The sequence below is a fragment of the Brachyhypopomus gauderio genome, chromosome 5 (assembly GCF_052324685.1).
Source record: "Brachyhypopomus gauderio isolate BG-103 chromosome 5, BGAUD_0.2, whole genome shotgun sequence".
Lineage (NCBI taxonomy): Eukaryota > Metazoa > Chordata > Actinopteri > Gymnotiformes > Hypopomidae > Brachyhypopomus > Brachyhypopomus gauderio.
The window spans coordinates 1,354,423-1,378,264 of record NC_135215.1 but is presented as its reverse complement, the minus strand read 5'-3'; the positions used below and the strand labels follow the sequence as shown (position 1 = coordinate 1,378,264).

The window sequence follows — 23,842 nt, the reverse complement described above, 5'->3', positions numbered from 1 at the left end:
CCTTTATTAATTTCGAGTTCAACATAATCTCCTGGCTGGTGGCATCGGCAGGACTCGCTGTGGATGAGAAGGCGGGTTTTGGGCAGAAGGGCTGTTGGTGCTTACAGAGAGGTTCTGAACGAGTGATGAAGTATGGTGAGCTTGTATCGGGGAAGGTGTGTGCTCACAAGACAAACCCTGCCTCTCCGACTGGGGTTTAATACAGCCCATTGTGTTCTGGGGTAAGGGGGGGTGGAGCGTGTGCAGGCGTGTGTGTGTGTGTGTGTGTATGAGAGATAGATAGATAGATGGAGAGTGTTAATCTAAGTAAAAAAAAAAAAAACTATACATAAAAGACATAACTCATAAACGAAACAGACTGAGGTTGCATATTCTGATCAGTGCAGATTTTGAGGTCTGGATATTTATTTCGTGAATTCATAGTTACTGCACTGACTCACTGAGAAACACACCTCCAGAACAATCACACTGCACCTGCACCCGGGCGGGCACGCACGCACCCAGTCGGGTCGGCCGTTACGGGCCTGCGCTGCTCGGTACGGGGAACCCGGGGACGGGGAGAACGGACGAAGGACTGGTACATGTCCGCTCAGAGAGGAGACCCACCTGCTGAGAAGGTGAGCTGGATCTGCTCGTCGATGATCTCCACGGCTATGAAGTCGTGCTTCTCGTTGAAGCGGCCGTTGTACAGGAGCAGGGCGTTTCTCTCGCGCGTCGCAAACCTGAGGGATTCAAACATTTCACCTTGTATGTTCTCCAAGGAGATAGCCTGAACGTTCTTAAAGGAGAAAGCAACATTTTGAGCAAAGAAATAAACTCTAACAACAAACGGAGCCCTGTGGCCCCTTTAGTCGGCCCCCAACTCCTGAGTTGGGTTCCACTCCAAAGTTGGGTTTCACTCCACTCAGCGCGCGAGGCCCGTGGGTCCCGAGGCAGGAAGCCGCTCCTCTAGGCGGAGGGCTGCAGGGGGCAGAGGAGACAGGGAGCAGCTACCCGCGGAGGCACACCGCAGGAAGACCCCGCCACCCAAGCCAAACACCGACAGTGGCCTCTCCGAGCGGAGCCCATCCTGTTTTTATCCACCACACAGGAGCGTGCATATTTCTCCTGTGACCCTCTCTCCGTGTTTATATTACAGACACGCTACCTCAGATTTGAAAGGGGCACATTTTCTCCCAGACGAAGTCAAGATAAATGGACATATTTATTACGCCGCCCTGCCCTGCGTTAGGGGCCCGAGATAAGAACTACGAGACGTGCCAGTAAAGGAGGACGCTGTCCAACTCGGTGCGAATCGCAGCAGAGTCTGTCAAAAGCAAAAAAAAAAAAAAGTCTGTCAAAAAGTATTTGTTTTCTTTTTCTGTGTTATCAGCGCCTCACACTCTTCCGCAGATTAAAGCCACGCAGCCACGTACGGTATAACAAACGAAAGCAGTCGGCCGTATCCGAGGGGGTGAGTGTGTGTCAGACACGTTCGGGGTGGGTGTTGGGGGGGGGTGGGGGGTGGGAAGGTGCCGGAACGTACATGAAAGAGACGGTGAAGCGGAACCTCTGCCTCAGACCCCTGAAGGTGACGAAGGAGCGGCCGGGGAAGCTGCGTGTGGTCATCTCGCAGTAGGGCTTCTCGAACTCGCCCGACGGGCACTGGCACATGAAGCCGCCCACCAGCAGGTCCACGCACTTACCCCCGTTCTTACACACGCCCGGCACACAGCGGCCCGAGCGGGCATTCACCTCACAGTGCTCACCTGTGGCCAGAGACAGACAGACAGACAGACAGACATAAAGATAGAGAGACAGAAAGAGTGAGATTGAGGGGGGAGCAGATGTCAGGAAAAAGGTTTTGTGGATAAATTCTAAATCTACAGACTGTGTACTCTACAGAAAACACATAAGGGGATGAATTATGATCCAAATTCTGCTGCTTTATTCAATATGAATTACTCAGTAACTACATCTAAGTGAACCTGACAGGTATGTAGTTACAATATTGAGAAATGACTCCACAACCACCGACGAGTCTGTGGAGTGTATTTTTAATTTTTTTCCCCCATAATACAGTTTCCAGGTTGATATAGTCTGACGTTGGGATTTGACCACATGGCAGGCAGGAAACGTCTCCTCTAAGCAAACTGCTAATGATCTCATGGCCCGCGGGCCTGAAGCCAAGCCTGGAGACAGTGGTGTCTCCACAGCCCAGAGCCCTCGCCCGCAGGTCCGGCCTCTCCAGCTCTGAACATCCACTTTCTCCCTCACGAGGTTTGTGTGTCCGCCATTATCCTGACAAGATCTGAAACAGGGGCAGGTATGCGTGGCCAGGGGTTTGGGGGGTGGTGGTGGGGGGGTTAGGATGGCAGGCTTCTCTCTGCTAATGACAGCTGCTTTCCTAGAGATAATCCCTTTCTCTGTGGGAATTAGACGGATCCGTTTCCCTCCCCTAACGTGAGAATGTGAGAGTGCGGGAGACTTGGAGGGTCCCGGCTGTCATCGTGGCTATAATGACCCAGGACTACCTGGAGTTGAACTGTGACCTTCAAAGCGCAGGGTGTGATTAGCGTGGGGGGGGGGGGATGATTAGACTGTAATTGTTCCCGATAAGGAAGTGGGGGAGGGGGGCAGGGGCGGGAGCAAAGGCCCCAGAGTGGAGAGTGAGTGACCCTCCTATCAGATACTCATAACAGACGCCTCATTCACTGGTGGGTTCTGATGGAGCCCAGTGTCTGGAGGATGTGGCCAAGGACCTTGAAGATGGACAAAAGAATTCCATCAACCTCAAGGCGGCAGCAAAACCAGGAGGCCGTCACAGGTCATCTGTTGGACCTTCATTTACCTTTCCGATCCAGCTGACTGACTGGCATTTTTTGGGAGACAACCAAGCATAACGTAGATATCTGCCAGCTTATGATATATCATTTCTGAATTTTCTGCTTGAAGACGAAACCTGGGGGCTCTAGAACCTCTTACCGTTAGTTCACTCGGGTTCTGTGGGCCCTCTACCCCGTCCCTCGACCCTCTACCCCGTCCCTCGACCCCGTCCCTCGACCCTGTCCCTCGACCCCGTCCCTCTGCTGACACCACCCACCGTCCTCTCAGGCCAACGTGGCCCCCTTTGCCCACTCACCCGTGAAGTCCTCCAGGCACTCGCAGGTGTACCCGCCCTCTCGGCTCCGGCATCGGCCGTTGTTACGGCACGGGCCCGAGTAGCACAGGTCCACCTCCGTCTCGCAGTAGTCGCCCGTGAACCCCGGCGGGCAGCGGCACCGCAGCCCGTTGACGGGGTGTATGGGGCGGAACAGCACCGTGTCGGAAGCCACGAACGGCGGCGAGCTGTCGAACTTCAGCACCGACACGCACTTCATGTAGTTCTCGCAGGGCTCGCGCAGGCAGATGTTGTCGTCGAAGGGCAGCACGCTCTGGCTGGAGATCCGACGCAGCAGCGTGCGGTTCAGGTAGATCTGCTCCTGCAGCTCCTCCGACGGGAAGTAGCGGCCCGGCCCGCCGCCGGGGAGCAGCGCCGAGAAGGTGACGTTGAGGATGGTGCCGGCCACGTCGCTGTCGTTCTGCACGTTGAAGACGAAGACGGCGTCGCGGCTGGTGGAGAGCACGGCCGCCACGCCCTCGGCGAACAGGCCCAGCAGCGGCGAGAGGAAGCGCTCCTGAGACATGTTCTCCAGACGCACCGTGATGCTGTTGGTCAGCATGTCGTCCGTGATGATGGACACGCGCAGCGTGCACAGGGCCGTCACTACGTGAGCGCCGTCTGTCGGGGGGGGGGAGACGAGAAGGAGCGGCGTGAGTCTCGCGGGTTTTGGCTCGCTGGTATGGAGCTTCGCCTGCTACGCAAACATGATCGGAATCACACCTTTCGAGATGTTTCGAGAAAGGTTCAAGAATGTGTGTGTGGTGTGCACAGGAGAAAGTTTGGCTTGTAAATACCTCTCAGGACAATGGGAGCAGTTTGCTTAGTAAAATGAAAACAATTTGGCCAAAAATCAGGAAAATAAACCAAGAATGAACTCTGCGGTAGCATTCCACCGGCCTCTGAATGAAAATGACAAGAGTCTAGACCGTAGGGGGACTGGTAAATGGAACTGTCCTGCCTTTAAGAGGTCCGCACCAAAACCTGCAATCATGATGGAGCATACCACTGTCTTACAAACGAGGGGGAGCTACCAGTGTCTGAGCTGTTGTATTATTATAGAGATTCGTACGTTTAGCTGATGCTCCCCCTCCTCCAGTAAATCCATTCAACCAACTCTGACTTGATTCAGCTGTTTGCATAGGTAGGGAAGTGCCTCAGTGATACGGTTCTGGCCACGGCCTCACAAGAGCTCAACTTGGCACGGCATGCTGGATTTTGTCTTGATGCCTTGCCAAAGTTCCCGATGTGAAATCAAACGGAGGAACCACACCAGCCCGGTGGGTCAGGCCAGCTCCTGACCCTACCAGACACCGTCTGATCCTACCCTGACCCTAGTCTGCCCCACCGTGGGACCACTCTACAACAGGGTCATGCTAAGGAATAACCGCGGGCGTTACACTCAACCGAACTCCTTACACTGCTAAAGGACTTAAGGGTCGTTTAGCTCTGGCAAGCGAACAACTGGGGAGCAGGTGGCACGTCTAATTAATACCCCCGGCAAGACAACGCTAGCTACAGGGCCGTTTGAACACCGCAGAGTCGGGTTTCGGAGTCACGCAGCGCCGAAACGTCTGTCGGCCGTAAAGCATTGGGAGGTGGGGGGAGCTGTCATCGATCAGGCCGGCCTTACCAGACCAGTCAGGGGGGGTCAGGGGCTCCACATGTGCTGGTGGCCATAATCAGGAGGCCCCATCCAGTCTGTGCCCATTCAGAGAAGCATCACCATCTCACGCCGCTGTCTGTGTGCTTCTCTGCACAGGGACGGACTTGATGTAGCCATTCCGGCTGTGTGGGGTGACGTACGTCTCTTCACCTCCTCTGCTGAGTGACAGACGGCAGCAGCTGGGGCGTTTGGGGGGGGTCAGAGAGGTGAGGAGGATGTTGGGACTCTGGAGGTGAGCGGCAAGGCACACCACACACACACACACACACACACACACACACACACACACACACCTCACCAGTGACCTTAAGCCATGCCTTTAACCCAGCAGCAAAAAGCATTTTCTGTATGTTGTCGGAAGCAGCCGCCTCGGGCTCCTCCAGAACACACTAGTGCTAGCCCTAGGAGAACGCAGGAGGCGGGCCAGAGGGCCGCTCCAGACTGGTTCCTACTTCTGGGAGCTGAAGGACTGGCTTGGCAGACCTGGCTGTCTACTGGAACTGCACTGAGAACCTGTCTGATACCTTTAATGACTTGAAGGTCATAAAAGCAGCGTGAGTCCTCCCACTGTGTTAGTTCTCCACGCAGGCATTCTGCACTCACACTAACAGCTCCGAGCAAACAAAAGCTAATAAAATAAGGTGCCATCTCTTATATATAACACATTGCAACATGTTCAAATAAGACCAAATCCAAGATACAATGATTCCTTCAATATATTAAGTGAAATAAAAAATAAGTATACTACTAGTTACTACTACTAATAAATAGCTACAATATTAATAACAACAATAATAGAAAAATCTCAAATAAATCTCAAATCTTAAATCTCACAAATCTTCGAATCATGTCTTTTTATAAAAAAATGTTGCTTCATGACTTTCTTTCACAGACTTGTCTTCACCGTCTCAGCTGTGGTCAAATCCCACAAATCTGGACCAAACTGAAGGGCCCGTCCTCCCCCGAAGCATCTGCTTCTCTCTGAGTTCCCAGACCCACTGCGGCCGACTCTATCTTTAGCCGCACAGCTGGGATGGGCGGCGGGGTTGTGGCAGGAGTTGGGCTGCGGCGTGGAGAACGGGGGGCTGCTATCTGGGGCCGCGTCGTAAGCCCCGCCCCCGCGGGGGGGGGGGGGGGGGGGGGGGGGGGGAGCCGTCGGCACGTGAACACAACAACACGACCAACCCACACCGGGGGCAGCTGGAGGACATCGGAGGTTTGGAGGAACCCGTCACACACCCTGTCACCACAATGAAATACGTTCCACTTCCCATTCTAACATCATAATCAGGATCATAAAAAAGGCTTAATACCTAATACTTAATCTAAGTATCAGTATTACCTTAATGGGTTTACTATAATATATTGTGCTCTCTATCTCACTATGTAAATCATCGAGCGATAATATTTTATAATGATATGTCTGTTTTCAACAACTCAGTGAATCAACCAGAGTTGAGTCAGTCAGGTTGAATGTGTGTGTGTGTGTGTGTGTGTGTGTGTGTGTAGGGGGGGGTCAGATTGTTGTGCAGCACTGGTGTTTGGCATGTGACCGTGCTGGGTTGGGCTGATACACCAGCTGCAGGTCGTTGAGTCAGCGATATGCCCCACACGGTTCTCCGTTCTCACCACCAGTGGCCCCACACCTCAGCCAGCCTGACCAATAGCTCGGGGAGTCTTCACCCTTCCGAGGTTTACCACAGCGAACGCCTCCATTAAGCAAATATATAAAAGGTCTCACAGTTTTAGCTCCGTGTTCAAAGTTTGACCTTTTGGTGTTCGTATTAACAAATTACTCCCCAGCGACAAGAAGACACACGCCTTTCTTGGTTGAGACTTAAGACGAAAAGTCTCTCCAAACCTGAAGAGAGAACAAAAAAAATCCCGCGGGTGTAGTCTTCAATCTGTAGGGAGATCAATCACGTCCTGTCATCTCACGACACCACCCAGGCACAGAGCTTCAAAACAAGTTATTAAGTGACTCCACCATGAATCGCTCCAACAGTTGATGTAAATAGCTCTGTACAAGCCCACGGGAACCAATGAGAGGCAGAGTTGGTCGCAACATGCAGGTAACCCAACCGGCTAAGCCCTCCCTCTCTTGAGCATTCGACTGTTTGAATCACAACATGAACAAAGGGGCCAGTAGCATTACAGATATACGTCTACTAAACCCCTCCCGCTTTTACACCGCCAACTGACCCGTTCTGTTCAGGTGACAAATACAAAATTTCTCTCTCTCTCTCTCTTATATATGCACTCACTGACATGCACATACACAGTTAGAGAGCACATCTCATCTGCTCTGCAATTTTCGGTCCAATATGATGAGAGATTGTCTCACACGGCATGTCAGCGTACTGGCTGTGATCCCGGGCCTGATCCTGCAGACACAACCTGAATGGGCCGGGGAAACCACCGCCCAGCGGCCGCCTTTATTCCCGGTCCTGCCGTGTTTTCTCATACCGCCCCGGATGGCACGGTGCCAACAAACTACAAATACGCAAAAAGAAAACATACAAAATGTTTTGGATTACAGTGGTCTTGCGGTGGTTGAAGCAAATGTTGATTTGGGCCGCGGTGCCAAGTGTGTGTGTGTGTGTGTGTGTGTGAAATGTGTGTTGGTGTGTTGGCAAGAGCACCCATGGGACTGCCATTAATCAGAACAACTGAACTGACATTTCAGCGCCGTCAGCATAAAGAACACAATGAAGCATGTTGTCCGTGAACACAATAAATCAGATATATTGAACATTTGAGCGATGCCGGAAATACACTGAACCAGGTTCAAAAGACATAATGGCCCACACGTTCAGGATCATTTTCTATTGGCCATGGGCAGTGGGTCCTGCTTATACCAGTAATGAAGACCAGTCAGCATGCTTCCAGCCTCCACCGTTTGACGACCCGCCCCGACGAGCAGAACTCATGTTGCCATAGAAACGAGGCATCGAAACACTTCTCACGTTGTTCTGTATGGGAACTTTGCCCAGAACTGGTGGCCATTTAACTAAAACATGCTGGTATGTGAATGATTAACCGCAAGTATGTGAGTAAAATACATAGGCAGAAAGAGATAAAACAACAGGGTGAAACCTGCGTGGCTCACAAAATAGGACTCACTAACCTTATAGAGGACACTTTACAACATAAAGAAAAAGGAGAAAATACCAATCCGATGAAAGGAGAAAACCCCTATCAGAAGAAACGAATAATCACCTATCGGAAGAAACGAATGATCACCTATCAGAAGAAAGGAATGATCACCTATCAGAAGAAAGGAATGATCACCTATCAGAAGAAACGAATGATCACCTATCAGAAGAAACGAATGATCACCTATCAGAAGAAACGAGAAAACATATCAGAACAAACGAGAAAACACCTATCAGAAGAAAGGAATAAACACCTATCAGAAGAAACGAGAAAACACCTATCAGAAGCTTAGCAAAAGATGTAGACAAAGGGAGTAGCTCGTTCACATCTCTGTGTATCCATAACAACACAAGACGTACAACAAAACATGTTGGTGGTCGACACGGTCAATGGACAAACACACACCGACACACACGTGCACACACATGCTTTTCAGCCCATCTCTGGGCTGTGTGGAATTCACCCTGGGGACTGAGGCGGCTGAGATGAGCTGGGTGGTACGGATGGCCAGATGGGTCCTCACTCTTAATGAATGGGCAAAATGAGATTACACCTCGCTGACATCACCAGCACCTCCGCCTGTCCCGAAACGCCACAGATGGCTGATTGGCGTGGCTGTTCACTCCTCTTTCTCTTTTTCTCCCTGTCTGATTATATCCAAACTTTCTCGAAGTTTCCCTTTTTCTTTCTCGGCCCATCTCTCGTTTTGTTTTCACCAACTCTCTTACGCTTCATCCTCTCTCCCCTCTCTCTTCATCTCCCCCTCACAGAGCGGGGTGAGCAGTGTGTAGGAGGTGGTGGTGGTGTGTTAGCGGCGGAGTATCTGGAAGCGCTCGGTGAAAGCCCTGCTCATCTCCCTGGCATATCTGTTCTCGGCTTTTACTGCCCGTCTCCGTCTGTGTATCAAAGAGCTGACGAGGGCTGTTCCCGCCTCAGTCTAACCCAACCCAACCCAACCCAGAGAAGGGGGTGTGTGTGTGTGTGTGTGTGTGTGTGTGTCCAGACGCAGAGCAGATGCCCCCGTGGCCAATGAACAGGCTTCAGTGCAAGAGAGGGCACTTGACTTATTAGCCGTCGTTCAAAGCTGACTTGGGTTTCTCCCTTATTAGGAGGAGTGTGTATGGGGGGGCAGTGCATAACCCTGCATCCCACAGCAGAGCTGAGGTAAGGTTCGGGGGGGGCTTCTCCTCTCCCAGTCCAAGTGAAATATGATGGTGCCTGGCGTGTCCCCGCTCTCACAGAACGTGCCCGTAAAGTTGGACGGTGGTGTGTAGAACGAGGTAGCTTTACAGCGGGCCCAACGAATCCCAACACGTCTTCAGAGGTATGTCTGTAGGATTTTATGATGGATTTGCCATCAACTATTAAAACGAGCGTTTAAATAGAAGGTATGACACATCGCTGACTGGAAACACAAGCTAACGCAAGCTAACAAGAGCAGGTCCATGGTGCTTCTTGACAGGAAGCTACGGTTTAGGACAGTCCTCACAGCTTTGGTAGTCATGTGACCGGAGTCCCAGAAAATACCTGCTCATGCTCTGACAGAGGCAGTGCTGACCCTTCACGGACGCAAGAGAAGAAAAGAGGCACCGTTGGAAATGGAGACCAAGCTTAATGGGTCCACTCAAAGGACACTAACAATTTCATTAGTTGTAGGTGGACTGCACTCACTGCCTTTCTCCCCGGGCCATTGTCCGCCATCTAGTAAATCGCTGTGCTCGCTGAGCTGTTCCACAGGACAGGAGATGCTAAGCTGAGATAGAGAGCCCCAGTCTTGCTCATTATGCCACCTGGGCTAAGGTTGCAGAAGACTGGAGCCTCCTCCTCCCCCCACCCCACTCCAAAGAGCTGAGGGAAATGTCACGTTCGTTGTATATTCAATTGGCCACAGCTTTCCGGCTAGCGTCGTACGATGTTTATCTGGTTATGGGACAAGCTGATAACCGTCTTCGAAGGCTAACATACATTTAGAGTGGGCAGTTGCGGATTTAACAGGCCCCTTTATGCTAGTAAATGTGTGGCAAATTAAACAAGAAGCACTCTCGTAGTAATTTGTTTCCACAGCTGCGATCCACTTAGCGAGTAACATGAAGCTACTTTGAGGGTGATATTCCGAGTTGCAGCTCAACATCGTGCATTTCCAGGTCACAGGTCAGCCCATCCAGGTTGTGCCGGCAGATAGTGCCAAACACGCCCGTGTTCACTCTCAACAAGGGGGCTTTTGAACATAAAATGGTACGATTGGTCACTGAGAAATGGTACGTCTGATGGCCTGATCCACAGAATCTCCCAGTGCCAGCACCAACGGCAAACAGACTACGATGAAGAGGAAAGCTGAACTACGTTTCCCAGGTTCAGGTGAGGGGGGTTTAAACATGGTGCGTTCTGGACCGCCAAGACTCATTCGTCAGATCCAGTGGACAGATTGCTGTCTCTGACTAGACCCAACTCAGCAAACCGATAAACCGATCTCTGTAAATCCGATCTGCCATGAAGACATATGGTCCATCTCTTTGCTCCCAGAGACATGATCTCTCTAGATCTCAACACTGCCACACAATGAGCTGGAGTTTCCGATTTATCCACGCTCACGTTCATAGTCATGCGGAGATAGCTGCAGGCCATACGTTGGATCATCGACACAACAAGGTCTCGCAGAGCACCCGATCAAATCAAAACAACACAGCAGCTATGCAAACACAACTGCATCTGTCAAAGCCACAACCGGAGCAGCTTGGAGAATTTAAGAGCTGGCAATCTGTGAATCAGAAGTAAGAAAGTGACTAAGGCAGGCAGATTAGAATCAGCGTTTTTTCTCTTAACTGCTTACACTAATCTGAAAGACGAAAAGTAATGATATGTTAAGACACGCTTTACCGTCTTTTCCCAGCACCAGTTCAATTCAGTCCAACTTTATTTAAACAACACTTTGTGCAACATAAATTATTAAGACGCCAGCTTCACATAACTCCTGGTCCAGACCCTGAACGAACAAGTCATGGGTGACTAGCAGGGACAAAACCCCTGAGACCATACGAGGACCAAACTTTGGGTGGTGCCAAAACTCAAATGGGTCATGTTAGACTTTGGTATTTATCATAATAATAGATCCTGTTCTTCTTAATGCTTCCATATTATAGCATCGCTTAACTACGATATGCATTCAGACAAAGCATAAAGCCAGTCCTGTTCCTGAATGAAGAGTCCATATCTATAAACGAAGCCGAATTCTATGCTGGGGACCGTGATTTCTTAATCACGCAGTTGTATTTGGTACAGCAAGACAGGCAAAAACTGATCCAGCATCAGTTCTTCCCTCTGAGAGGAGTAAGATAAGGTCCTAAGAGTGGATAAGCTATTCAGTTGAATACACAGCAAGCACAGCCCACCTGCAGAGCCAATCAGAACCTGTAGCATCCGCAGGGACACGCCCTCTCCGGTCTCTCGTCCCTGACAGCGCTACACGCTATACGCGGACCCCGTTAATAACCTCGTCTTCGATAAGCTCTGTCGTGACCCTTTCCTCGATGACCCCATTAACAGTCTCAACATCGTTCCTGGCGTAAATCCTGCAAAGACGCTTCCACCTGTGCGGCTGGGGGCAGCTGTGTGGTGCTGGACGGCTTCCGAGCACCTGCCCGCGGGCCTCTCTCTCCACACACACACACACACACACACACGCTGACAGGCTCCTGGCTTGCGTTCCCACTGAAAAACATGCTTCATTTCAGCTACGCTCTCCAGAGGCGTGGAAGCCAGCGGTAAGCAGGTGTCAGAGGAGCAGCGGGGGGGCGGGGGAGCGCTAGGACTACCGCGGCTCTCTTCTACATAAGAACGGAGGCAGACGGGGCAGGGGGGAGGAAGGGGGAGGGGGCGCTGGAGGTCAGGTGTGGACGTCTTGTCTGGAGCACCACCGACACGACCCACTTGCCCCTTTTAACACACCACCTCACACTGACAATGGAGCTTAGAGCAGCCCGGACAAAGAGCAAAGCAAGTGTGGGTCTGCTAGCTCTCACTTTTACCACTGCGCTGAAAGCCCCTGTAAACCTACACCCTATTTGGTAGAAGGAACTTTTTATACTGTAAATCATTAAACACTTGAAACGGTTGACAGTTGAAAATGGCGTTAACTGTGGAGCAGTTCTGTCCTGTCACTCAGTGCCACGCCCGGCGCTCCGGCCAAATTTATGCGTCTTTATTGGGACGTTGGACTCGGCGTGTGCCGACACAGCCGGGCCTCAGGTGGCCGTGAGGATTCCACGTCTCCGAAGCTCGCAGTCGCTACTGTAGTAATTCGTCTAAAAAACAAAGAATGTGTCTCTTCGTTATTCTTTTGAGGTCTTTCTGGAACGCAACAGGGGCTTTTTTTACCTCAGGCGTGCAGAAGGCCGAAGTGATTTACACCCTCTCTTACAGGCCCTGCCATATGAAGGAAAGACCAAAGGAGGGAGGAAAGGTATTAAAGCTGAATGGAATTCCTCTCATCCCCCCCCCGCTTCCCGCCCAAAGGGACAATAGTGATAAGAGGGTTAGTGCTGCACACCGTTCATGGCTGAGTACCTGTTGGTGAAAGCTGATCTCAGGTCAGTTTGGTGATTTCAGTCATAATGGTGAATGCTAATGCTAGTCGTGGGTTAGCTTCTAAGTAGGGCAAAGAAGCACCAAGATATCTTCTCTGTTTTGTCATGTCGATCTTCAGTGAATGCAGCAGGGGCTTAACAGCCCACCACACACACACACACACACACACACACACACACACACACACACACACACACACACACACACACACACACACACACACAGCGGCTGTGACCCTTTATTTCACACTCAGGCTTCAAAGTGACTCTTGGTGGGTCAAAACCATTCTGAGCTGGTTGTTGTTTCATTATGAAACAAGTGAGGCCATGTACCTCAGCAATACAGGTCTGCTTGAGCTTTTAAAATCTTTAGCAGAAAAATGCTGCAACTACTTGTTTTCCTGTTCAACCACACACTGATTGAGTACCAAGAAATCATGGAGTGTTTTTTCAAACACAGATTAATCTCTGCCTTGGGCTAAATCACTCTCTTTGTAGTGGTTGTGCATTATAAAATGTTTTTGAATTAAGGAATTATGGGTAATCTTCACTGAATTACCATCCCACCCCCCGGGCGACGCCCCCTTGCCCAAAACCCACACCCACTTTCCTCTGAACGTTTCCTCTCATACTGAAATCAGATGATTCTCATCCTGGAACTGAACTTTCTTCTCACCAACACGTCCAGTATCGTTCGCTTCAATTAAGGATAACCAGTAAATGCTCCCAGTAAAAGCTCTCCAACATCAAGCACAGTGGCCTGGGCAGGCCTGTTGTCCTGGGCCCGTTCATCCAGAGAAAGGGCCGAACGTAAAGCACCTGGCCCGCCCCATGCAGCCTCTCATGGGCTTGATCGGGCCCCTCTGTCCCCCTCACTACCCTCGTCCTGAAAAGCACCAGCTTGAGATATCTTTGTTCTCCTCTCAGTGGGGCAGTAAAACATGGAGGAGGACCAAGCAGAAGTGGATCTTGGGGGTTTATGGCACACCGTGGGAGGGAGGGACGAGCCAATGGAAGGGGGGGCTGCTCGAGCCAAAACTCAATTAAAACATCAAAAACTGGAGGAGCTGTAGGTGCATCTGGTGTTTTATGACCTCAGGAGGCCAGAAGCTCAGATGTAGCCGTCCCGAGGAGCATCGGAAAGAGACTCTGTTTTACGATCAAACCTGCAAACAAACTTGTGTTGCTTTGATTTATCAAACGGCTACAGGAGACCGTGGTTGTTGTGTGGAACACGAGGAGGTCAGCGTAAGCGCTGCTCTAATTACCGTCACCTGATGGGTTTAGGTGGGCTGGAGCTATCAGCAACCTTTCTTGCCGCACATCCCGGAGGGAAAAGGCTCGCGGCAGAAACGTCCGAGGTGAGACATGGAAGGAGACGGTCGAGTTTCACCGTGACTAATCGGCTGCAATCGCGGCTGCATTTCGAAAGGCGCTCGTTTGTTCACAATTCCTTGGGTTTCACGGCCGGAGTGACAGCCAACGGTTTGTGGGGAATGTGAGACCTGCCGTGGCATTTCAGACTCACAGTTAAAGACAAACTGGCAACAATAAAACGGTACCAATCCAAATATCCAGAACTCATCCAACACTGTCCAGAACACTCATACTCATGCATATTAGATGATCGTGGACCATGACACTATACGCCATCAAAGCCAAGGTTGTAATAACATGCTTAGTGATGGATAAATCATCAGTCATGGTCTTCCCCGGGCCCCTCTTAAAAGCGTACGGAGGGAACTTTGGGGGAGTGGAGCTTGCTGCTTAGTAACAAATCGAGCTTGTCGGGGGTTCGAGCCATCTCTGAGCATTTGTAATGGCTATAAAACTGCTTCCACACCCCCTCGTGATGGGCCTGCCTCTCTTTTTCAAATTTGCACAAGTCCATGTGTTACCTTGGCAACTGCCCCCACTCACCCCCCTTTTTTCCTTTTTTTTGTGAAAAGAGCCAATCATCCGGAGGCTGGTAACCAAGATGGCTGTTTATCAGTAACCAGGGTTAACAATGGCTGCAACCAGACACTGTCCTGCATCCATAGAGAGAGGAGGAGAGGGTGTGTGTGTGTGTGTGTGTGTGTGTGTGTGTGTGTGTGTGTGTGAGAGAGAGATCTAGTGACACTGACACTGATACAGTTGGAACTCACAAACAAGGGGAGACACATGGGTGGGTGTCTTTGAAGAAGAGACCAAACTATCTTTTAACTGGTTTGTCCAAACACTGTCCCGAGCTACTCAAACTAAGAGAGTCCCGCAAACAAGAAGCGTCCAGCGCCCTCGTGGATGTCCGGCGTGGCTGACCCGGGACGAGGGCCCGCGTGGGTGTGTGTGGCAATCGAGGAGCCCCGCGGTCGTCCCGGTGACTAGCCCCGAGCGGTCACGGTTCACCAGCTCCCGTGTGCTTTCAGTGGGCTGTTCAGCTCCTGTATTGACCTCTGATCTGCACCACAGAACCCAGACGGACCCCCCCCCCCCCCCCCCCAACACACTCCCATCTTCACACCCCCAGCCCAGAGCTCTCTGACAGCCGCCCCCCCCCACCTTCATAAAGGTCCCGCGTGCAGGTTTTTATCGCTGGGATTTGGTTGCAGTATTACAGCAGCGGAGAACAGTGGAGTATAGCCTTGAAAACATTATCCCCTTTCCCCTGGACCAAAATAAAGAGCTTAGTAAACGTACTCGTGCCCTCAAGACTCCTGGGGCAGGAGAGTGTTCGGTTGGCCCGCTGCGATGCTCGGGAAAGCGTACAGCCCGGCACTGATGAACAAAATAAATAAATACACTAACAAATCAGAGCAGCACGCTGACCCCTGGAGGGCCCACGATCAAACACCGAGGGTAAGAGCACAACGCTGCCCGGGGGAGGGGGGTGGGGGGGCGGGGACAGTCACCATGACGATATCGCAACACCTCCAACATACCCAGAGAGTGGGGGAGGCGGTGACACAATGACCCCGTGTTAGGGGAGAGAGAGAGAGTGTAAATGAGAACGAGAGCAACTGAAAGAAGGAAAGAGGGCAGACGGAGAGAGAGAGAGAGAGAGAGAGAAAAGAAAACCATGAATGTCACGAGGGAGTTTAGCTTACACGAATCCTGCAGTGCCCCCAAGCCACACACACCAGGGCAGCGTTGCCATGGCTGTAATAACAGTGTTGTCAGACCCCGGGCACCACTGCTGCGATGTGGTACACACAAAACAGGCAGCTTGTGAGCCCCGTACACCCCTCCTTAACAATGGACCCGCTCAACCAGCAGCACCAGTCTGGGACACTGTCCTGAGCACGTCTTCTAATGGCACTACGTCTCTGAGTGTGAGAATTCTCTCCTAGACACAGGAAGGTGTCTCTGCGTTTCGAACGGCTGTGAAAGTGGAGACGTCCTGCCTTTAGGAATCAGCAAGCCTATCAGTGGCTGTTAGCACCACAGCGGTCTTCTCTGTGTGGTGACTCAGAGGGGGGTCTACAGAAGCTACAGGAGCTAACACACCTGCCCGCACCCTGGACAAAACACAGGGTGAACAGACAGCGAGAGACAGCGATGCACAGACATTTCTGCAAGTGACCAAATGCAGCTGAAACAGTTACTGTGTGTGTGCTGTGATTTAATTTACCATGTCAACCAAAACACTGGATCAGACTCTGGTGACACGCGTGATTTCATGACAGCTCTGATGATCTTGTTAACTTTGCCACCATGAAATGATTCATCCTGCAGAGAACAGTGATGAATGGGCAAGAAAGAAGCTGGCACAGGGCCGTGTGTGTGTGTGTGTGTGTGTGTGTGTGTGTGTGTGAGAGAGAGAGAGAGAATTCTAACATGCTCTTCAGGGGAATGGAGACAGCTGCTTGGATGGCAGACCCAGTGTGGTGCATGTCATTGCTGATGGAGACTGGTCATCACAGAGCTGGCTGAATGCCCCTCAGACTGCCCCAGGGACATGCTGGGGGCAACTGTAGAGGAGTTGGGTGGAGGTAGGATGGAGGAGAGAGGAAATGCAGCGTTGTAACTCTTTCCAATAATGCCTGTTGCACAAAGCGCTACACAAATTAAATCAAAGTGAGGCGAACTGAATATACTGTATTAAATTACACTGAACTGGTGGATGTCAAATTATTTATAACCATACCAATTCTCATAAATTATTCTCTTTCCTTTGAAGATGCTCAGTTGTTTAGCAACAGCACAAACAGAAACTGAATTTTAAATATCATCACTACAATTTAGACAAAGTCAACATATTGTGAAGTTGCATTTCTTAAGCTGAATTTTGAAGACTAACATCTTCACATCTCAGCAATAGCTACAACACCTTACCATAAACCTCACACTAAATCCTCCTCTTACATAAACAGAAATCATTTCACAGAGAAACAGAAATCCCAACAACGGCCACCACGAAAACACAACCAACGCCTGCAACACACTCCCAACACACTCCCTCAGAGTGTCAACCACACAGAGCCTCTGTAGCTGCGTTCACACCAAACTGCCTTTCCTCCATGACCTAACCCGCCAAACGAGACACCCCAACACGCAGACGAGGTCTAGCCTGCGGGACATCCCTACCCATGATGCTTTGCAAGACCGGGACCTCCACGCTGCTCCTCTACACGCATTCTGTCTATTGGCATTTTGAAGAGCTCTTTTGACATGGAAAAGACTCTCCACCTCTGGCTCTCAATCCCCTCCACACACTCCATGTTCTTTTGTGAAGGTGTTTGCACTTGTAGAGAAACGCTTAACATGCCCTCACATAGGGTACATAGAGACCTGAATGTTAAAAGTTACAAAGTAACTTTAATTAAAAAAAATAAAGAAACAAAAACGTGATTTTCTAGACTAATTAAACACACACATGCAAAGACACCTTCAAGAAACACCAAAACAAAAACATCAAGCCCAGATGACCACAGAATGGATATAAAGCTACAGAGGGACTTGAAAAAAGGACAGCAGCACTACAAGGTTCCTTCTAAGGTTCCACTGACCAGCAGAATACAGGACATTATCTGGGCTAAACCCTAGCTGTACCTTGGTAATGTCTAAAGTGCTGTAATCAAAGAATTCTTCTCTCCCATTATTCAAAGTGTCCAGAAGAACAGTTTTCCCCATTGGGACTATGAGTGTGTGTTCTGACGCTGCTGGTGATCAGATCTCATCTACTCAGGGATGACCTGTTTTTGACCCCCTGAAGCAAAAGGTCAAAACACTCCCATTCAGGTTACGACCTAGGAACTCCGTGCTCTTTTAAGTTCAAAATGCTGCAGTGTAAGAGGACGGACTTACAGGTTTTATGACAAAAATGTAAAGCATTTTTTTTTCCGTATCAGGTTTTAAATACTCGTTTCATATAGGCCTACCTCACGACTAGAAAAGTTGTTTTTAATTTAATTCTTATTATTCACCTTCCGAAAACGACATTTCTCAGAAAACGATATTTCCCCAAATTCTCAACACAGTAACGAAGTAAATACATTGAACACTTCTGCGGCAGAAACGGCAGTTTAAGGACTGAATGTGTTCACTGCATGACTGTGGAGGGTCAGGTCATGTCAGAAGACCTGCGCTGTATCCCAGCTTTAGCCTTTAGCAGTGGACCAGCTCCACTGGGGTCACCCCAGCCTGTCAAATGTGGTGGGGTAGGTTATCTGTCAGGAGACGGCCGAGAGTTGGTCTGTCTCCTGCTCAGACGCTGCAGCAGGTAGCAGAAAGTTCAACCCCATTAGTGACTGTCTGGCGCTATGCTAACATTCTCTCATGTACACGTGCATATACACACCCACAAAAGCGCAGGATAACCTCTTCAAAACTGACTCAGTCTCTTGTAAATTAGGCCAAATGTGACGTAGTGCTTATTATTTTCCACAACATAGATTTTGTATAGAATAGAGAATGCTGTTGTGTGAGGTGATTCAGCGGTCATTCTGACACAAGCCCTACTTATATGGGAATGTAATTTGAGAGGCTGTGAGGTAGGTTTGGTGTTTTGTTGTCAACACTCGAGGTTGAGCAAACCACTGTGTTTTTTTCACACGTGCTTGTGAGGCGGTCGTGCACGTATCCACCGAGAGCTCCCTAACAAAATGCCCATAATGAGGTGAAGCAGTCCCTTAAAGAAACGATGGCGGAGAGTCTTAAAGGAGCGGGGCACCTTTAAAAGACAGTGCAAATTCAATACGGTTAAGCTTCCCACACATGAGCAGTTTAGCCTGGAGGGACAAAAATACACCTTTTCAAAATGGAAACCAGAACCTTAACACATTTCTAAGCCTTCCAGAAGCTTATCAGAATCATGACAACAACCAGCTCAGGATAAAGGGTAGTGTGAGCTTCACGGGCATTCAAAGAGCTTACACCAGATCCACAACGGCGTGACGCTTTGACGATTTGTTAGTACTTTAATATCCTGGAAAAAGACGTCAACATTACAAGTTTTCGCCATTACCAGCAATGGAGACATTAAGAATGATCTGTTTTTGTTCGTTTATAAATCTCCTACAGCCAAAAGAACTAAAAAAGAAATTGTTCAGATTAAACAGAGATGACATTCAACAAACCATAACGTGACTTCCACTTACAAACTCCGGGATTAAGAAATGACATTTCCCAGAATATCAGCATGTCGTGATCCTAAAACAGAGATCCATTATCATATGTATTTCCAGCATCTGCAGGCATAGTCGCACACTGGTAATAACAACCCTATTGGATTTCACCATGCCATCTGAAAGGGCCACAACTCTCGCTGAATAGGAACAAGAGAGGGGAGAGGCTTTAGTAGGACTGAGGAACTCTTCCAATCTCTTGATTTTCTGCAAAGAGGTTTCTTACAGCATTCCTGGGTTCGGTCACTGACATATGCGTGTGATCTCGCTCCTCTCCTCTGTAGGCCGCTAGCTGATCTAGATGCTTTTTTTAATCTCCTCGGTGTGGGGGGACAAGGACGTCTTTCTGCCCACGCCAGCGCGGGGACGGCCGAGGGAGCGGGTCGGTGTGTCGCGTTACACCCCGACAGGTCCCCCTGTCCGATATCCAGCTGGTGGAATCACTGTCCCACACCATGTTTGACCTGTCAGACACGGGTTAGAGCGCTACAAACGAAGGGGTAACAGATGAGGTGGGGTGATGGATGAGGTGGGGTAGGGAGCTAAAAGAAGCTAGCACATTGTGTGAATAAACAATACTAAATCCACTAGTATTTAATACTAATGAATAGTACTAAATGAATAGTATTTAACACCAATGGACAGTGCTACTACCAATCTAGTATGAGCGTGCAAGCATGCCCCAGATCCTGAAACATTATGCTGTTTTATTATGTAATAAAAGGAAAGAAGCTAATTTATCTTTAACAGCCGTGCATATGGAAAGAAGTCGCTTACGGGATAAATGAGAAACACTCGGGGTGTACGTAAGTTTTACCTCTACAAAAAAGAAACGCCTCTAATTTGAGGGGGTAAGATGAAAAAATGGGTTGATCTCATTGCTGAAAATTATAGCTCACGCTCAACCAGGTTTGACATTTTTGCGCGCTGATATGGTTTGGATGGTTCCGAGCGTCATGGCCGGGCCGCAGCCCGAGGCAGGAGCTCAGCCTGCCAGAGACTTTCCAGAATGACGCCATAGCGAAGCCTGTCATTTACTAGCCAGCCCTCTTCAGCTGCTGAACTCAGAGAGGGAGATTAATGAACCAGGGCTGCTGCCGCGTTCATTTCAAGACGCCGTCGATGCCAGAAAGCCCGAGGGTCTTTAACTTATCTCACGCTTCCTCGAGAGACCACAAATGAGCACCACGTCCCCACGACGAAGTTCATACGCTGACATTATAACATTAGCTCATTTTAACCTCTCTCCATCCCAACGGACACTACACTCGTCTCAGGCCGAGCTCGCACACCTCTGAACGGCTCCTCAAGATTAAACATGATTCACAGTCTGTTCCAATACGTCTGACTGTGATGTGGCCATCTCTAGCTAATGCCCAACTTGATGCTCATGCTGACGTTCGGGTTGACGTTTTTGGTTGTTCAGAACAAAGGTATTTATTTGTGTTACAGGGCAGCAAAGCCCTACAGCTCATTTTAGAGAACAGCAGGACAGAGGCATTGAAATACACCTCAATAATACACAATCACACCTGAGCTTCACCCAAATGACACTGAAGAGAGTTGTTATCTGATCATCGGTTTCTTAGAGTCCAGGGATGAGACGGTGTGCATATAACAAGAGCGAAACTACACAGCATGATCCAGTGAAACCCAGATCTGTATAAACAGATAGCACGTACAAACCCAGCTGCTCTAAGACAAGCTCCTGAGAGCACAGATGAGGGAATGACACACACTCCACAGGCAGCGAGTGGGAGAGGTGTGTCATCCACGTGTAGTGATCAGAGCTAAGAAGGCTGTGCATTCCTCCAGGTTATCATAACGACATTCATCCAACAACTGCCTTCTGAAACATCAACAACAATCAAGAAGCCATCGGGACGACATATTATATCTCAGCCGAGCAAATTAATAATGATGAAGGTGGTATGATAGTTAGTTAATAATTACACATAAAATAAAAGAACGTGGGATTCAACTAGCTTTGTAAACCAATAGGAGAGCTCCAACAGCAGACAGCTCACCCTCAGGGCTGAGAGGTCAAAGGGTAAAAGTTCGTCTGTAGAAAGTGGCCTTACACCTGGGGTAAAGGCTGCCTGGTTATGACCACGGGGTGAGAAAGGGTGAACAACACAGGGCTTGTGTCACTCTCAGTAGAAAGTGTAGAATACACCGGGCCTGGAGGGGTCCGAGTGTAGAGGTACAGAATACACTGGGCCTGGAGGGGTCTGAGTGGAGAGATTTAGAATACACCGGGCCCGTGGGGGTTTGAGTGGAGAGGTTCAGAATACACCGGGCCCGTGGGGGTTTGAGTGGAGAGGTTCAGAACACACCGGGCCTGGAGGGGTCCGAGTGGAGAGGTTCAGAACACACCGGGCCTGGAGGGGTCCGAGTGGAGAGGTTCAGAATACACCGGGCCCGTGGGGGTCTGAGAGGACTAAAGTCTGTTCATTGTAGTTCTTTTGTCCGGCTATTTTGAGGCTGTGGCAGGAGTAGATTTCCAGTCACAGCTGGACACTGTCTTTGGGTCTCCTGATACACACACACACACACACACACGCACACGCAGACACACACGCGCACACACAGAGACGCACGCACACACAGAGACGCACGCACACACAGAGACGCACGCACGCACACCCCTATACATCCACTGCAGAAATGTATGCATATCAGACTCATGTACACAATTTACATGAATATTTTTAATGGGGATTGATGTATTGGTCTTATCAGTCACGTACTCAAAACCTTGACCAAAATCACCCAAGTTGCAACTCTACTAAAATGTTTTAAATAAGTTAACACAGGTTGCATTACTAGATCCAGCAAAAGACCTGCACATCATTAACTCTCTTAAACACTGGCACAGAAACCTTTCTAAGACAAATGGAACTTTAAAAATGAAATGGGGATCAGGTCGACAGTGCTGGGGTGAGAGATGAGTAAAAAGCCCAGCTATGCGAGTCCCGCAGCGGTAGGCCCGGTCCAGGCAGCCCACCAGGACATGCGGCCCGCGAGGCTGGGGGGTAGAAGCCTGCCTTCCTTCCACTGGCCTGCGTGTAGCAGCAGGCTCACGGTTGTGCAACTTCGTTAGATGATTTAGCATCCATCATCTCCTTTGGACAACGCACACAGCCCCGTGCCACGACGAAGGCCTCCGGCAAAGCTTAGATCTTTCGATTTTTTTACATTTTTAATTTTCTCTTGCAGGCCTGATCTCCGAGCGTTGCTCTCCCGAGCCTTCGAGGGCATGGACGGAGAGGCTGCGGCACGTTTCCGCCCGCTCAAACTGAGGGGTTAGGCAGGGGACCAAAATCAATCCTCCTCACTACGGCGGGACCCACCATGTTAACGCGGAGACCCCTGAGTTGATAAAGAGGCTTGCGTTAGAGAGATAAGGGAGATTAGGTGACAGCTAGAACACACAGCCCTCATTGCACTGTGTTTGTGGTCCTTGCTGGGGTTTTTGAAAGGAAGACGGGCTTTTGTTGTGACTAGAACGTTAACCTACTTTTATCAGAAGGGGATATCTTGGAGTTCTTGTGTTTCTAGGGGTGGGTAAAATAGCTACCTGAAGCTCGTCCGATGGGGGGAAAAGCAGCAAGAGATAAAGATAAAGTTTTGCTCTCACTGTTTATTTTAGACTATTTAGCTAATGTAATAAATGCACTTATACATTCACTTTGACAATTAAATTTGAAATACCCAACACCGTGGTTCTCAATCGATCTGAACAGAAGAACTCTGTGTTACGATTAATTATAATGTGATGCAACACAAAAACAGCACACGAAACACACATGATTACGGCATATTTAAGGATCAAATTCATCATCTGAAAGCTTCAATTTCCTTAGAAGGTTGCCACGGTCAATCTCAGAGCCTATTTAAGCTAATGCCTTGACGGTTATACCTTTCTCCCTGAGCCAGAGGTGAAGAGGTCACATAACCAGTGTTAATGGTTACCTAACATTTGACTTGTGGGTGTGCCTGTGGTATTGTGAAGGGGGGGGGCTGTTATATATTACTTTAATGAGAGAGAAAACTCTCTCTCAAATGGACTGAGAACCAAAGAAAGAGAGCGAAAGAGACAAACCGAGGGAGAGACTGGTGAGGAGAGGTGGTGTAGTGGACATGGAGACCTACAGAGACAGTCCATGTCACGTTGTCATGAATGAAATGAACAAAATGAACGCTGGTTGTTGTCACCCTGTAAAAGACCAGCGAGGAACATGAGTCTGGATTGCTGGCTGGTGGCCACTGGTTACCAGAAGAACAGCGATCAGGAGAACAAAGAGTCAACCATAAAGCCACACTGGGCAGACTGAGAAGAGCCTCGCCGAGTGAAATCTAATGCAAAATGCAGGTTGCAAATGAACGGGAAGAAAAATGTGTTAGCCAAACAAAAGAGGCGGGAAAGTGAAGGGGAAAAGACTAAGAGGACCGTAAGATCTGAGGCCTTGATTACATTTGAATGTGTGAGAGCACCAGAGAGTGAAAGAGACAGTAAGAAAGTGAAAAGAAGAGTAGTGTGCACCGCTGTAATCATACACAAACATCCTGAGAGGCCTCCCTAAGCACAGACCAACAGCAGTGTTGTAGTGTGGTGTTGAGACTCCTGTACACATTAATTTGTTCTCACTTTAAAATTTAGCAAACTGGTCAAGGGCAATGTCAGCATTAT

General features: G+C 49.4%; 1 protein-coding gene across 1 annotated transcript in view; it reads right to left on the bottom strand.

Annotated features, from left to right (window-relative positions):
* The window catches only part of celsr1a (cadherin EGF LAG seven-pass G-type receptor 1a), a 63,193-nt gene that overhangs the window by 35,061 nt on the left and 4,290 nt on the right, over positions 1-23,842 (bottom strand). The window contains 3 exon segments of the mRNA XM_077004770.1: positions 607-722; positions 1,526-1,748; positions 3,122-3,760. Of these exon segments, the coding sequence (XP_076860885.1) occupies positions 607-722; positions 1,526-1,748; positions 3,122-3,760 (978 nt within the window).